The sequence below is a fragment of the Galeopterus variegatus genome, unplaced genomic scaffold (assembly GCF_000696425.1).
Source record: "Galeopterus variegatus unplaced genomic scaffold, G_variegatus-3.0.2 Scaffold1744, whole genome shotgun sequence".
In the NCBI taxonomy this organism is placed as follows: domain Eukaryota; kingdom Metazoa; phylum Chordata; class Mammalia; order Dermoptera; family Cynocephalidae; genus Galeopterus; species Galeopterus variegatus.
In genome coordinates, this window is record NW_007727855.1 from 239,471 (window position 1) to 255,233 (window position 15,763).

A 15,763-nucleotide genomic window follows, 5' to 3' on the forward strand; every position below is an offset into this window, starting at 1 on the left:
GGGTTGCACCATTTTGCAGTCCCACCAACAATGTATGAGAGTTCCTTTTTCTGAGGTTTCAGAATAACTGTTATTTCCTTAAAAACCCTTCAACTCCACTCCTCTTCCTCTCTCAGCCTAGTGTCCCTGCTGAAGCTCCTGCTGTACCCTCGGTGGCTGTGAGCAGATCCTTTCCATGCTCCCTTCTCACTGCTGGTCTAGGTGTCAGCCTTTCAGGCTGGATTGAGAGCTTTACAAGGTCAAGAGTCATGTCTATTCTGTACCCCATAGTGTACCCAACGACTAGCACTAAGCCTAGCAAGAAGGTGAGTTAGTAAATATTTGAGGAACAAAGCAAAGGAAGGAAAATCTAAGTGATTTTATAGAGTGACATTTGAATAAAATATCTCCACCATCCCATAGTAGTTGAATAGTGGTACATAATGTTTAAGCATATATACTGTTATGTGTCCTATACAACATAACTAACAGGGACATAAAAAAAGACAGTTTCGAGATAACTAAAATTATTCTATATAGATATTTAAACTTTATATTCACATCTAGTACTTTTAGAGGAAAGGATGGGGCTAGTTTTGGGTAAATGGCCTGTACTTGTAAGAACGAACAGTTCTATAGCTGCTGTCTGTGCATTTGGGAGCGATTGTATGCTTCTTTAGAAGAAGCCACAATCAGTCCCTGGCACATATGACAGAAGTGTCAGCCAGCTGCTCCAGGTCAGGGCAACATGTTCAACCTGAGGCCTTTAGATGCAGAAAATGCTTGCACGTTTCCTGCCCCATTCTATAAAATTCCATTTCCCAGGCCTTACTCTTCAGGTCCTATTCCTGGAACACCAAGGTCTCTGACATGTGCTTCTAGCCATGCCACTTTTACTTTTTTATTTAAACTCCAGCCATCCATTCCAAGCCACACAAGAGTGTGTTGTACCTCTTACCCCATAAAGAAACATAAAAAGGGGGGGGAGGGAGGGAGGGAGGAAAGAAGGGAGGAAGGAAGGGAGGAAGGAAGGGAGGAAGGAAAGTAAGTTCAAGGAAAACACATATGCCTGGGCACAGCTGAATTCATAGAAAAGCAAAGAGAAGAGAAGCCCTGAATAATGTAAACAAACTAGTAACAATTTTACAAATTAAACAAAAGTTGATTATTTTACTCAGAATTCCTAATAACCCAAAGTTTATTATGATGGTGATTGAAAAGATAGATACTTTTTGAAGTTTATCGCACACATAAAAGAAAAGTGGTGATTTGGGCTTTAGATAGATTATTCTTGGATTAGGAGGAATTTTATTTTCCAAACACAGGGCACTTCCTTAGGCTGGTGTCCTCAGTGCTCCCTTTGTGTCTTGGAGAAAGCCTCGCCTTTGCTGAGAGCAGTGCAGTCACTAGGACAACGCGGCTGGCTGGCAGAGAGCAAGCTGGCATGGCCTTCACTCATATTTTCCAAACACAGGGCACTTCCTTAGGCTGGTGTCCTCAGTGCTCCCTTTGTGTCTTGGTCACAAGCCTCGTCTTTGCTGAGAGCAGTGCAGTCACTAGGACAACGCGGCTGGCTGGCAGAGAGCAAGCTGGCACGGCCTTCACTCGAGGCCATACCCCATTCCAGGGACCACTGAAAGGGCTTCCAAACTGTCCTCCTTGCCTCAAGTATCTCCCCCTTCTGTTCAGCCTCCTCACTGCCACCAGAGTCATTGTCCTTTAATCCTGATCTGATCAAATCAAGTCTCTTAGAGACTTTCAAAGTCATGACCCGTGGCTAGAATCCCAATGCCATGGCATTTCATGGTCTCTACTGATGGGCGTATCTGCCACTTCTTCCCCCATGACCCAGGTACACCGCACTGGCCATCACAATGGCTTGAACATGGAGCGAAATCTTGTACTTCCAAATCCAATCTCAAGTATCTCCACTTCTGGGAAGCCTTCCCTCCGGCCCACCCTGACACCTGGGGCTAGACACACCAGATATTCAGCAACTATATAAAATGTTCTTTCCTCCTACCCGACAAAGGTACCTATCTAACAATCTGGGATGCTCGATTCGAATTTAGAACTTTTGGCCTCTGTAGAGGGAACCAGGAGAGATGACCCCCAACCCCCACTCCTCACCCATCCCCTTCTCATTTCTTCCTACCCCTGGCTTTGCCCTGAATGTAAATCTCCCAGCCCACACATGCAGTTCATCTAGGGCTATGGGGTCGCACTGCTGGCATGGCTTACCCACAGGAGAATGGACCCAGGGACCAGGCCTGCACAAGCCCTGGGAGCAGTCTTGAGGAATCTAGAAAGGAATTCCAAGGTCCCAGTTACCTAGACTGTGTTTAGTAGGTAAGGTGGGGGATGGGAACTGGGGCACAACCAGAGAAGGGCAGACCAGAACCCTCTGAAGCAAGCTGCCTAGGGCAGGGTCCCAGCCTCCACTTCTCTAGTTCTTCCTGAGCAGAATTAGCCACTTCCTTTTTGTGCTCCCATAGCAGGCTTAGCATTTTGTCATTGAACTGAGGTTTCTTTGACACATCTCATCTCCCTTGGGCAAGGCCACCTTGAGGGTAGGGCCATCTGAAAACATAGTGTCATAATTTAATTGTCAGCAAATGACATTTAAATTCTAACATATCAAATAAAAGGTAAAGAGCTGTCGTGTGTGTGTGTGTGTGTGTGTGTGTGTGTGTGTGTGTACCTACACACTCCTTCTTAAATTAGTCCTCAGGCCCAGTTTTCTCTTTCAATTAATTTGGCTAGCTTTAAGAATCTGTCCATCTTTAGAAATCTACAAATCACTATCACTCTTCTCATTTTCTACTTTCTCTCACTGTACTGAAAAATACACATTCTGAAAAGCATGGTTGGCTCTAAAGACTGTTTTAGAATGTCCATATATTCCATCACTCCATCTGCTTAATGTGCTGTAAATGACTTTTTACTGTAAATAAATACCAAAAGTGACCTCTGAGTATTGTCAACCTAGTGACGCTGTGTTAGGTGCTCTAAGATTAGGTATGTGAACAGGAATGCTCTGCACTGTGAGAGAAAATCCTGGAAATGACTCTCTAGCACCAGAACACAAAAGCAGTTTCTCTGGGCCTGAACATTAATCAGTGGAGGCTGCACTTGGCACTTTCTGTCACTCATCTCTGCATGCCTGGAGCTAGCAGCCCACGTCCTGGGGTTAATAACAGATGTGCTCATACGTGTTACTAAATTCCATTCCTTGCATTGGCTAGACTATAGTGTGGTTTGTGGCAGCCAGCAGCACAGACATGATTCCCATAAGGGCCACATGGAAAATTGACCACCCAGCCTTTTCTTACAAATGGATCCTGAGGATTCTCTGGAGGTACCAGCCATGAATCACCAGCCAGAAACTGCCTCCCTCCATCTGGGAAGAATAGCTTCCTGAAAAGAGGGATGCCCAGAGGGCAACGAGGAAGGGTCCTCCTCGCCCCACCAGCCACATCCTGGAGCTCACAGACATGTGATGTGAAGCTGTGCCACCTTCTCAATCTCATGGACTTGTCAGCTCTGCATAGAGAAAAAGTTTGTTCAAGGGCCAACTGTTGGCCTTCCAGCCCTGGAGGGCCACGTTCTCACTGGTCACAGAAAGCGGGCAGTGAGAGGGGCACTCAAGGAAACACGAAACATTCCTGCATGTTGCCCTGACTGAGAGCCCACTCAGTTTACCTCCAAGTTGCAGAGCATTGGAGAAATTTTATGCAAAACACAAAAGCTCCACTTTGATTCAAATTTGACAGGGTCAGAAACCTTCTATTTAGCTTATTTCTTCTGAGATGGAATTGACTAGACTTAAATTGCATTGGAAATGCAGACTTCAGTCTGCATTTCCAATAGCTGCCATTGATTTCACTCTCTTTTCGCAGTAAGCCCTTTGTCCATATTTCCCTGTTCACCTTGCCCACCATCTAACTAAGGAACAGGAGGAGAGAGGAGGCGGACCAGGCACTTCTGCCTCCCGTGGCCTGCGGAGGGGAGCCTCATTAGCAGGTGCAGGCTGCAGGGGCACGTGCTGCAGGCAGAGCCGCAGGTAGAGTGGCAGGAGGCAGCTGGGGCCTGCCTGGACATGAAGGGAAAGGCTGATGGAAATGGGGTTGGGCCGTTCCCCTGTTACAACCTCTTTCCCCCCCATCAAGACCCTGGCATGGGCAGGCCTCATTCACATCCCTGTAGGCACTGCCTAAACCCTGCCCCGGCCACTCTATTCTGGGACCCACACTCTGTACCCATGATACCTACAGGAATCTGCATTCCCCTCTTTTATACTGTTCAATTTTCCTCATTCTCTTGTCTAGCTCCCCCCACAACTTCCATCTCTCCCACGCTTTCCATGGTGTCCTATGGAACTCCCATTTGCTTCACAAGCCACAATCCTACAGCCTCAGTTTTTAGTGTGTTGAGGTCAAAGTACTTCACTGGCTGGAATTAGACTGGGTTTAGGCTGTAGCTTGGCCTTACCTGTCTGGCTTTGGGAAAGTTACCTAACTAGTATCAGACCCAGTCTGACTGTAGTGGCCAGTGGGAGAGGTGGAAACTGCGCATATCAAAGTTGGAGGTTCTGGTAAAGATGAAGCAGGTGTGAAAAGCCCCCTCAGCAAGTCACTTCTTGGTAGCATCACTGTTCTTAACCTCTCCAAGCTGGCTCCTGCATTTGTAAAATGAAAAGCTTGTTGTGCGGAGTAAGTGAGTCCACGTCTGTAACATGCCTACACAGTGCCCGGTGCATGGTATGAGCTCGGCTGCTGCTGGTGCCTTTGCCCTGCTCCCTGCACACTATAACCAGCAGTGAGAAAACTACTCCCCTGCAGCCTTCTCAAGTGGAAGCTGCTCAGCTCCTTCCCCAGGCCAAGAGACAAGGGAGTCAGCTTCAAAGTCCTGGATCTGTCTTGCCATTTACTACCTGTGTGACGACGGGCAAGTTAATTTCTCAGAGCATCCATTCTGACTGGTGTAAAATGGAGAAAAATAGTACATCCCAGAGATACTGGTAGGATTAAATGAGATATTAAATGTAAAAAAAAAAGTCCTTTGTGAACAATCAAGTTCTCTGCAAATTTAGGCACTAATACTAACTTATCCATGTTAAGAAATATTCCTGAAGGGACTTCTGTGTGCCAGTGCTATGCTAGGCACTGGGGACATGGTGGAGAACAAGATGGTTCTCATGTCTCAGGCAACTGCCCCCAGTCAAGGTGGTCCAGAAGAAGAGAGACCAGTACAAGACAAATTTGTTACAGTATGAAATTTGCTATGTGGGGGAAAGAAGTCAGAGTAGATTTCTAGCAAGAAAGTGACGTCTAAGCTTCTGTCTAAAGGGCTGGAATAGTTAGCCAAGAAGGGATGCTAGTGGTGAGAGAAGAGCATTCCAGGCAAGAGCATGGCATATATGTAAAGGCTCAGTGCCCCAGGACAGTGCCCATCCGTGGGTACCTGAGACTGTAGTTGTTTGAGGTGTCAAGGCTACAGGGGCCCTATGAGGCCAGAAAGTGATTGGAGGACTGATTTTAAATGGCCTCATCAGCCCTTTCCTGCATCTCCGGGCAACCATAGAAGAGTTGTAACCAGGAGTCTGACGGGTCATCCTTGAATGCCACATGTGGGTCACCCCCACTCTTGGATGCTTCCTTACTGGGTGGGGTGTCCCTGAGTCCTTCCCTCCCAACCTTCCCTTCCATGTGCAATGCACAATAAATGACTGCCCCCACCCACCCCACTCTGACAGACATTGCCCGCGTGGGTCACTGATGAGCCCCGGTTGCCAAATCCAATGTCAATTCCCATCTCTTGTCTCCCTTACTTCTCCAGACCTTGACCCTGTTGAGCTACTTTTTTCCTCTTTGGAGACCCCAGCCCAACCTATTCTGGTTCTCCATGGTCTGCATTCTCTTTAGTCTCTTGTTCATTAATTCATTTCTTAATTCAACAACTTTTTATTGAAGCCCTACTATGTGCCCAGTACTATATGTGCCTACCATATGCTACTGAGTATGCACAAATATGTACACAAGTTTATGATATAGACATGGGTCCTAATGTCTTCAAGGAGTTTACAGTGTACTGGAAGAGGCAGACAGGCAAAAATAATGACAATATATTGTTCTAAGGGCAAAAGCAAAGATGCATACCAGGCAACATAGAAGTCCCCAGTCCTCTGCCTGACCTCTAGTCTTGCTACTCAAAGTGTGGTCCCTGAAGCAGCAGCAGCACCACCAACACCTGGGAACTTGTAAAAAAGACAGAATTGAGGGCCCCATCTCAGACCTACTGAACCGAAATTTCTGGGGTGGGGCTCAGGCACTGGCCAGTCTTCCTCGTTTCATCTCCGAAAGCCTCCTGTGGAGCCTGCTCTCCAGTGTCCAGGACTCCCAGCCCTGCTCCACCTCCTGAAGGCCCTAGCCCCTCTGTTCCACCTGCACAAAGCTACACATCTTGCAGGGTCTAACCCTGATTCCACTCCCTTTGTGGGACTTCATGGCATCTATTTCCTCTTAAGGCAGAATTCATTATCCCTCTCTCTCTGTTCATGCCATTTTCAATGCACTCATCACCCTGTTAAATTCAGTTTGGTTCTATGAAAGTTTCCTGAGCACTATCAGATACTATGCAAAGGTCTGGGATACAGAGGAAAAGAAGAAATTATTCTTTGCCAAAGGAGCTTGCAGTCTCCTGTGGTTAATTATGCACATGACCACTCTTTTTTGCCTTTCTTTGAATAAGGTGGATGTTGAATACAAATATTACAGTCTGCATTTTAGTGTTAACTGGTTTTTCACTTAGTGTTAAATGGAGCAGAGATACAACCATGATTGATATAACTTTGGGCTGACTCTTAATCTTTGCACACATGTTTGCACCCTCCGGAATCCATTTTTACTTCTCCCTGGCATACTCTAGTTTCTATCTGGGTATCCTCCAGTTCAGGAGAAGCTTCAGGGGGAGCAGAGATACAACCATGATTGATATAACTTTGGGCTGACTCTTAATCTTTGCACACATGTTGGCACCCTCCAGAATCCATTTTTACTTCTCCCTGGCATACTCTAGTTTCTATCTGGGTATCCTCCAGCTCAGGAGAAGCTTCAGGGGTATAGCATGAGTCCCAAACAGAGAGGATATCAGGACTTTTGCTTGGCTGTTGCTGGCAGTGGTGGATGTAGGAGAAGCATGTTGCCTAGAGAGCCCCTGTCCCCTCTGGAGATGACAAGGAGAAAGGCCGCAGAAAATGAAAGCCAAAACCTAGAAATCAAATCTAAGAAATGGGGTAAGAGAAACCAGTGCGGGTTGGGTGTTCTGTTACTGACAACCACAAGCATCATAATTGTTACAATCTTTTACTTGAATCTAAAGAACAACTCATTTGCTATCTAGAAAATGACCTATTGTTCTCGCCTTAGGCTGATTTACTCACAAATCAAGTCATGCGTAGGATTTTCCTTTGGCCCAACCTGATTCTAGATTCCTAGAACTGCATGGCCATGTTAAATTTCCATTAAACTGGAAACTTGAACTGGAACTACACCACTGGCTTTCCTGGGTATCCAGCTTACAGACAGCAGTTGGGACTTAGCCTCCATAATTGCATGAGCCAGTTCCTCATTTTATATTTATATATATATAAAATAAGTAGATGAGTGCCTTCACTTGGAGATAGATGGGTTCAGTCATATGAGTGAGGTCACCCTAAGCACACATCCTGTTCACATACCCAGAAACAAGCCTGGTGTGTGGACCATCACTTGTAATGTAGTTTTTACCTCTGGTTGTTTTCTCTTTGCTGCTACATGCAAAAGACGTAGTAGATGGTACTGTTCTGGTTGTTCCAGCTGAGACATCAAGGCCAGGAGTTCTGTTAAGTGTCTGTTAATTGGCTGAGGCTGTTTTTCATACACGGCAGGTAACACTCTCAACAACATGACATTACCTGTTGAGGGAACAATAAAGGGAGTGGTGACTTATCAGCCCAAGAGCGATAGAAATAACATTATTGTCAATGCAATAACCTTTGCACTCACACATTAAATAGTACAGACTGATGGCCAAGTCTTCTGCTAAAAATAACACAGTACCTTACTCTGAAAAATCGGTAAAGCATGATTTAAATGAATTCCATAAAAGGGGATATTTTATGATATGATCAGCATCATTATCTAATGAAAAATTTTCCTGTAATTCACCATGGGGATACAGAAATATTTGACAGTAACCAGACCACACCCTTGAGAAGGACAGTTCCGATAAAGAATTCCTGATGAGGAAACAACACTTGGATGATGTTTAAATGGAAATTAGGCGGTGCCATGAACATGAACCTAAATGAAAACTGAACAACAATGAAAATCCAGAGAAATATATTCACATTCCTAAGAGACATAGAAGAATGATTTAGACAACTGGCATACAGAACCCATACCTTATTTTTAGGAATAGTTTTAAAAGTAGCAATGCAAATTTAAACCCCCAATTTCTGCATTATTTCAAGAGAAGTTTAGACTCAGCTTGTTTGTCATATGTGATTTGCCTGAAAGACGTTTATAGACAACTGGATTTAAAATGGCAAAACCTGAAGAAAAAATATTACATAAGCTATAGGGACTTATCTGCAAACAATGTATGGGAAGCATCTGCTTATTACTTTATGGTATGGATTTATTTTCTCAAAATCTTCTCAAGTACTTAAATGTCTCAGAGGAACTTGTTTCTAGGGATTTCTCAAACAAGAATTTTCTTGACCTTATTTACTTTTACTGTACTTTAAATTTCGCTTTGTATTTAGAAAACATGCACAGAAAGAATCAAATAAGCAGGAATCACACATATGTAGACCTTATTAAATGGTAGGGAGGACATGCCCATATATAAAAGACATTTAAATAAAAGTGTTAAGAAAAGAAGGCCAAGATTTTCAGAATATCAATATCTAAATTTAATGAAAAGGTGATTCTGGGTAAAATGGAATATATTTGGTTGACAATGAATAATGAGATTTGCTTTTTCCACATGTGGTTCATAGAATTAGTCTCAAACAGGTTTTAGTCATATGCCCACAGAATACAAAATGTTGAAAATATTCAGGATTTTCCTAAAAAAAAAAGTTGTGTCCATTAGCATTTATTTTGAACAATTTAATTTTCAACGATTTATTTCTTTGCTTGCGTATTTTTACTAAGAGTTTCTCCCTAAAGGATCAGGAATTTTTAATGTAATCCTCAATTTGTTCAGACCACATTAGGTTCTAGAACTTAGTTATGGGAACACACTGATGAACTGATGAGAAAGCTCATGTTCCATGGGACTGTAGTTGAAATCTAAGACAGGAAACTGGGCATGTCTTTTCAGTACAACACTCACTAAAGCCTTGAAGGCAAAAACCCCAGATTAGTCATTTTCAGCTGACTCAAATTTCAATCAAATAATCCAAAAATAAATGCAAAAGAACTTTTTTGAGTCAGAAACTGATGAAGACATCTAGGTGTAGAAATCCTATAAATTCTATTCGTAAATTAATACATTCCTTTAAATTATTAAGTATTTCAAAACATCAGACGAACGTAGGCAATGACATAAGGAACACTGGTGTGCCCACCTACCAGCTTTGTCAAAACCCAACCTCGTGCCATCATTGAGTCCCATCTCATTCATTTCCTTTTCTCCCCAGAGGCAACCACCATCCTGAAGTTAGTCTTTTTCATTTTCATGAATGTTTTAACACTTTAATTACATGTGTGAATCAATAAACATTTTATAGTATTGTTTTGCATGCATTAAAATTTTATATGAATAGTATCATTCTGTATATATCCCTTTGCATCATATTTTTTTCTACTCAACATTATGTTGAAGTTTTATTCTGTCAGCTGTATGGTATCCCATGTGTAAATGTGCAATGACTCCATGGCTGAAAGGCAATTTATTATTATTATTTGCTTTTATCAACAGTGCTACAATTTTTACACCTCTCCTGGTGCCTAAGTGGACTGAGTAGCAAGGCGGTGTGTACAAATTGTGTCCCTGAGAGATGAGTTTTTAGATGTTCCAATTTTTTTTGCAAAGAGGTTGTTTTCTATAGCTGCCATAAGAAATTATCACAAAATTAGTGGCCTAAAATAACACAAATTTATTATTTTATACTTCTGTAGTTCAGAAGTCTGACATGCGTTTCACTGGGCTAAAATCAAGGTGTGGGCAAGGCTGGGTTCCTTCCTGGAAGCTCTAGGAGAGAATTTGTTTCCGTGGCTTTTCCAGCTTCTAGAACATCTCTTAGTTTGTGGCCCCTTCCTCCATCTTCAAAGCCGGCAGCATGGCATGTCTCTGACCCTGCTTCTGTCACCACATCTCCTCCTCTGATTCTCTCTTCTGTCTCCCTCTTCCACTTTTAAGGATCCCTGTGATTACAATGGGCCCCCAGAATAATCTAGGATTATCTCCCTATCTTATATAGCAAACTTAAATCTATCTGAAATGCAATATGACATAACATGTTCACAGGTTCTCAGGATTAGGACATGGACATCTATGGGGAGCTGTTACTGTGCCTACCACCAAGATGATCACAAGTTACACTCCCCCAGCAGCATGAATATTTTTGTTGCTCCACATGCTTCTCACCATTTGGTCTGGACAGACATTGGATTTTGATAATCTGATGGGGTATAAAATGATATATCATGTTTTTAAAAATTTTTCATTTCCTTAATTACCTGTGAGACTGAGCACCTTTTTTACATATATTTACACGTCATTTCCTCTCCTGTAATTTGGTCATACATAACCTTTGCCTACTTTCTCTTGAGATTTTGCATTTTTCTTATTCATTTGTAGAAGTTTCTTATTTATTCTGGAGACTAATTTTTTGTCGGCTTATCAATTTTAAATTGCAATCAATATAGTTTTTTCAATTTTTTTACTTTATGACTTATAAATTTTTTTATTGATAAATCTTTCTGTTCTCCATGTTTATAAAAAAATTCTCCTATATTTTCTCCAAAAAGCATTATGGTTTTATTTTTTGTATTTGTCTTTAATCCATCTGAAATTTACTTTTGTACATATGAAGAAGGAATCTAATTATATATATATTTTTTGTGTATAAATAATTGTTCCAGAATTATTTATTGAGTAGCCAATTGTTACTCTCCCGATTTGCAACATGTATTATGTTTCAGGGCCGAGCCCGTGGCGCACTCGGGAGAGTGCAGCGCTGGGAGCGCAGCAGCGCTCCCACCAGGTTCCGATCCTATATAGGGATGACCGGTGCACTCACAGCGCTCACTGGCTGAGCACGGTGTGGCCGATCTCAAAAAGGACAAAAAACAAAACAAAACATGTATTATGTTTCATATATTAGGTTTCCAATACATGTCTGGATCTGTTTCTGAGCATTTACCTATCTCTTCACCAATTCCTCATTTTCTTAACTATGTTAACTTTATAATAAATTGTTACATCTCATAGGGCAAATTTCCTCACCTTCTACTTCTTCAAATTCCTCTTGGCTGCTTTATAAAAATTTTAGCATTGGTTTGTCAACTTCCTTGAAAAAATAGGCTGGGATTTTTTTTTTTTTTCATTTTAAATATGTAGAATAATTTGGGATAATTGACATCATTGTGAAACTGAGTCTTCTCACTCAAGAGCATGATTTATCTTTTCATCTGTGTAGATCTTACTTATGTCTTCCAATAAAGGATTGTAATGGTTGCTGTGCTTTGTGTATCTTTTGTTAAACTGATGTCTCAGTATCCCATATCTGTTGTTGCTACTGTAAATATAAGCTATTTTTAAAAAGATATTTTCAATTTGTTTGCTGGTAATAATAGAGCAATCGATTTTTGTATGCTCATCTTACATACTGTAAAACTTCAATTCTTTTATTAATAATGTCTTTTTTAAAATCTGTTGACATGATCATGTGATTCTTTCAACTCTTAATGTAATCAATTAGTAGATATTCTCACATTTAATCAATCTTGCAGTCTTGAAATAAGCTCAACTTGTTTATGATATATTTTTATGCATATATATCTGGGTTCATTTGGCTAATATTCTATTTAGAGTATTTGCACTTATGTTCTTAAATGAGACTGGCTGCAATTTTCCTTTCTTGTACTGTCCTTATCTCTTTTTGGTATCAAACTTAATAGACATATAAAAAGAACTCAGCACATTCCTGCACACTCTATTCTCAGGAGCAGTTTTTATAAGATGGGGATTATGTGTTCCTTGACTGTTTGGTAGAACTTGCCTATCAGATCATATGCATGATTCTATATTTCATTATATCAAACTGAAATGACGTAGTTTAAGTTCCTGTATCCTTTATAGTCTTTCCTTTTTTTGCATTTGAGTGATCAGTTATGACAGAGGTGGGCTTATCAGTTATGTGAAAGTTTCCCTCCATAATTATGAATTTGTCAATTTCTCCGTATATTAGTCTCTGGTATATATATATATATTTTGAAACAATGTTGCTAGATAATTCCGAGATATCTCTCTGTTAAATGTTTCTTTCCCTCCATAATTATGAATTTGTCAATTTCTCCGTATATTAGTCTCTGGTATATATATATATATATTTTGAAACAATGTTGCTAGATAATTCCGAGATATCTCTCTGTTAAATGTTTCTTTCATCATAATTCACTTATAATTTTTTGCTTAAAAGTCTATTTTTGACTGATATTAATATAGCTATGCTAACTTTTTAAAATAGCACTTGCTTGGTATGTTCTCCTAATCTTCTCCCCTTTTAACTTTTTTTTTTTTTACTTTCAACATTTCTACTTTCTTATTTTTTATGTGTGTCTTTATCAGTGATACATTGCTGCATTTTAAAAATATTCCTGACAAACTTTCCCTCTTAACTGGAAAGTGTGTTTTGTGAACATTTATGATAATTATTTCTATATTTGAATTTATTTTTACCACACTATATTGTGGATTTTATTTATCTTGCTTTGTCTGTGCTCTTCTTCCCTCTGTCACTGCTTTCTATTAAGTAGATCAAGTTTTGTTGTTTTTGTTTGTTTGTTTTTTTAAATTCCTCTAGTCCTTCTATTTGGATGTCTGTTTCCTTTGGGTTTTGGTGGTTGTCCAAAAATAACAAACATTCTTGAATGAGGAAAATTAATTTATTTCTCTATCATCCTCCTGAACAATAAAAGGATTTTATTCAATACTTTATTGAATATAAAGAGGACCTTTTGGACTATTTTCTTATATCTATCTTCCAGTTCATTAATATTCTCTTCAGCTTTCCCCCCACTTCTTAAGCTTGTTTTAAAATTTCAATTACCTTTTTATTCTTTTAATTCTAGAAATTATATTTGGCACTTTAAAAAATCCAACTAGTCTTTTCTTTCTGACAACATCTTATTCTTTTTTCCTCATATTTTCAATTTCTTCTTTTAGATCTTAATTTTAAACTCACTTATTTTCTAGTCTTTAGCTGATATTTTAAATAAAGTTCTTGAGGGAGGGCTGTCTAATCCTTTTCGATTCCTGCTGATTCTCATTTATGGTTGACTGTTTCCTCATATGTTTAAATATCTTTGATTGCAAACTAATTTTTTTGCTGTGGCAGCTAGTATACATAGGAATTCCAAATGTGTGAGTGCAGTCCCCAAATCCCAAGCTCTTAGGGACCTTGTGGAGTTCAGTCAAAGAGAGGCATACTTGCTTCCCATTTTCTCGTGCAGGGGCAGAGGGTGGGGTTATACCTACTGAAATCCAATATGGAACCCTCTGAGAGTCCTGGCTTTAGTGAGGGTCTCACTTCTAACTCCCTACCCTCAGCTTAAGCGTTGCTACCCATGGTCAATCAACATTCAGTGGTTGTAAAAGTGATAGTCCCTATCCCCTTTCTTCCCCACTCCAGAGGGGCCCTAGCATCAGCTCATAGGCTTACTGTTCTGTTTTTGATTTCCTCTCTCTCTTTGGCCCCTGGATATTTCTCTTACTTTATTGAGAGCACATCCATACATTTTAAGTTATTATTATTACTATTATAATGTATACACATTTCTATGTGTTTTGCACAGGAGGGTTTTCAGCTGATATGGACCTCAATATATTGTTGGAAGCAGGAATCCCAATTTACTTTTAAAACATGATCCTGGCCTCCAAGCCTTGTAGAAGAATATAATGTCCACATAATATTAGGTTATGAAAAGAAACATACCTAAAATCAGTTTATTCATTTTCCCCAGCTCTCTCCTATTTTAGGTTTATCCAGTTGTACTGTGTTGTTGGTTATTTATAGTGTGTTTACAGAGGTGTAGTTGAAACTCCAGAAGAACTACATACAAGATAACTCGTAATGAATTTGACTTCTGGAGTCACAGAAATTCCTAATACATTGCTTTATCTTGGAATCAGAGAGTCATTTTTACAACTTAGACTGTAGAACAGTGTACAAAAAAGAAGCGAAAAAAGTTTTCTATACATAAAAGGTTATGAAATAACAAGAGCTCACACAAAAGGGTGATTTGCTTTCACACCCTTGTGCCCGCTAAACTGTTTCTCCCCCTCCCCCCACCCCTTCACCCCCAGAGCTACCAATTCAAGTTACAACAGCTAATCCTCTGGGGACAGTGGAAGCCCAGTTTCTTTCCTCTTTCCCCTCTGACACTCCTCCGATTAATGTGACTGCAGTGTAAACCTTTGCGGTTTAATATTGTGCAACGTCCACGTCTCCCTCGCTCTCCCACCCAGCCCCCTCCTCCCAAACTCAGGGGAACTCCCGTTACCGCAGTGCCACCAGCATTGCTCGTTCATCTCCATTCAGCCTTCCCCAGCGTTTATTAAGGGCTCTCGGCTCCTGCCTCTCATTCTCGCAGGAGAGGGAGCCTCTTGCCTCGTCGCCTCTCGCCGGCTGTGCAAAGAACTTTGTCTCTCTCCAGCCATGCACCTCCCTGCGATTCTGTGTTGTGCTCTCTGGTCTGCGGTGTTGGCCGAGAACTCGGATGATTATGAGCTCATGTATGTGAATTTGGACAACGAAATAGACCATGGATTCCATCCCACAGAGGACCGTAAGTTCACTTTAACTGTTTCTATGCTAACCCTAACAACATATCCACCTCTTTCGAGCTAAATAATATACGTACACTTTTTAAGCAATGAAACAAGCTAAAAGTTATTGTTTGTTAAGCAAATGTGAGAAGGATCTGAAGAGAAAGGAAGATTTCAGAAAGTTATTTCTGTAACGTATATTATGGGTTGAACCACGTGAAATCGCCGATACGTGACTGTTCCGAGCCACGCAAACGGCAATTTCATGGAGTACAACTTTATACCTGAATGAACGGTTTCTGTGTCATTTTCGAGATGTTTACACGGAATTTTTCGGAGATGTCCTTAAAGGGAATTGGGATGCGGGGGACGGAGGCTGTAACTTGGCACCGCCGAGGGAGGTCAGCTTTAACAAAGCACCCCCAAGGCGGGCCTGGGCGGGATGGTAACACGTGTGTGTCCCGCACTCTAGCCACGCCGTGCGACTGCAGTCGGGAGCACTCCGAGTGGGACAAGCTCTTCATCATGCTGGAGAACTCGCAGATGAGGCAGGGCATGCTGCTGCAGGCCACGGACGACGTGCTGCGGGGCGAGCTGCAGAGGCTGCGGGCGGAGCTGGGCCGGCTGGCGGGCAGCCTGGCGAGGCCGTGCGCGCCGACGGTCCCCGCGGAGGCCGGGCTAGCCCCAGCGCTGGACGAGCTGCTGCGGGCCAGCCGCGACGCGGGCCTCCGGCTGGCGCGCC

At 41.6% G+C, this 15,763-nt stretch overlaps 2 protein-coding genes across 2 annotated transcripts in view; one reads left to right on the forward strand and one right to left on the reverse strand.

Moving 5' to 3' along the window:
• The window catches only part of VEPH1 (ventricular zone expressed PH domain-containing 1), a 283,060-nt gene that overhangs the window by 168,334 nt on the left and 98,963 nt on the right, over positions 1 to 15,763 (reverse strand). Inside the window, exon 5 of the mRNA XM_008578689.1 lies at positions 7,767 to 7,933. Within this exon, the coding sequence (XP_008576911.1) occupies positions 7,767 to 7,933 (167 nt within the window). The remainder of the gene's footprint in view (positions 1 to 7,766; positions 7,934 to 15,763) is intronic.
• Positions 14,912 to 15,763, forward strand: part of PTX3 (pentraxin 3, long) — a 6,347-nt gene continuing 5,495 nt past the window's right edge. The window contains exons 1-2 of the mRNA XM_008578687.1: positions 14,912 to 15,041; positions 15,494 to 15,761. Of these exons, the coding sequence (XP_008576909.1) occupies positions 14,912 to 15,041; positions 15,494 to 15,761 (398 nt within the window). The remainder of the gene's footprint in view (positions 15,042 to 15,493; positions 15,762 to 15,763) is intronic.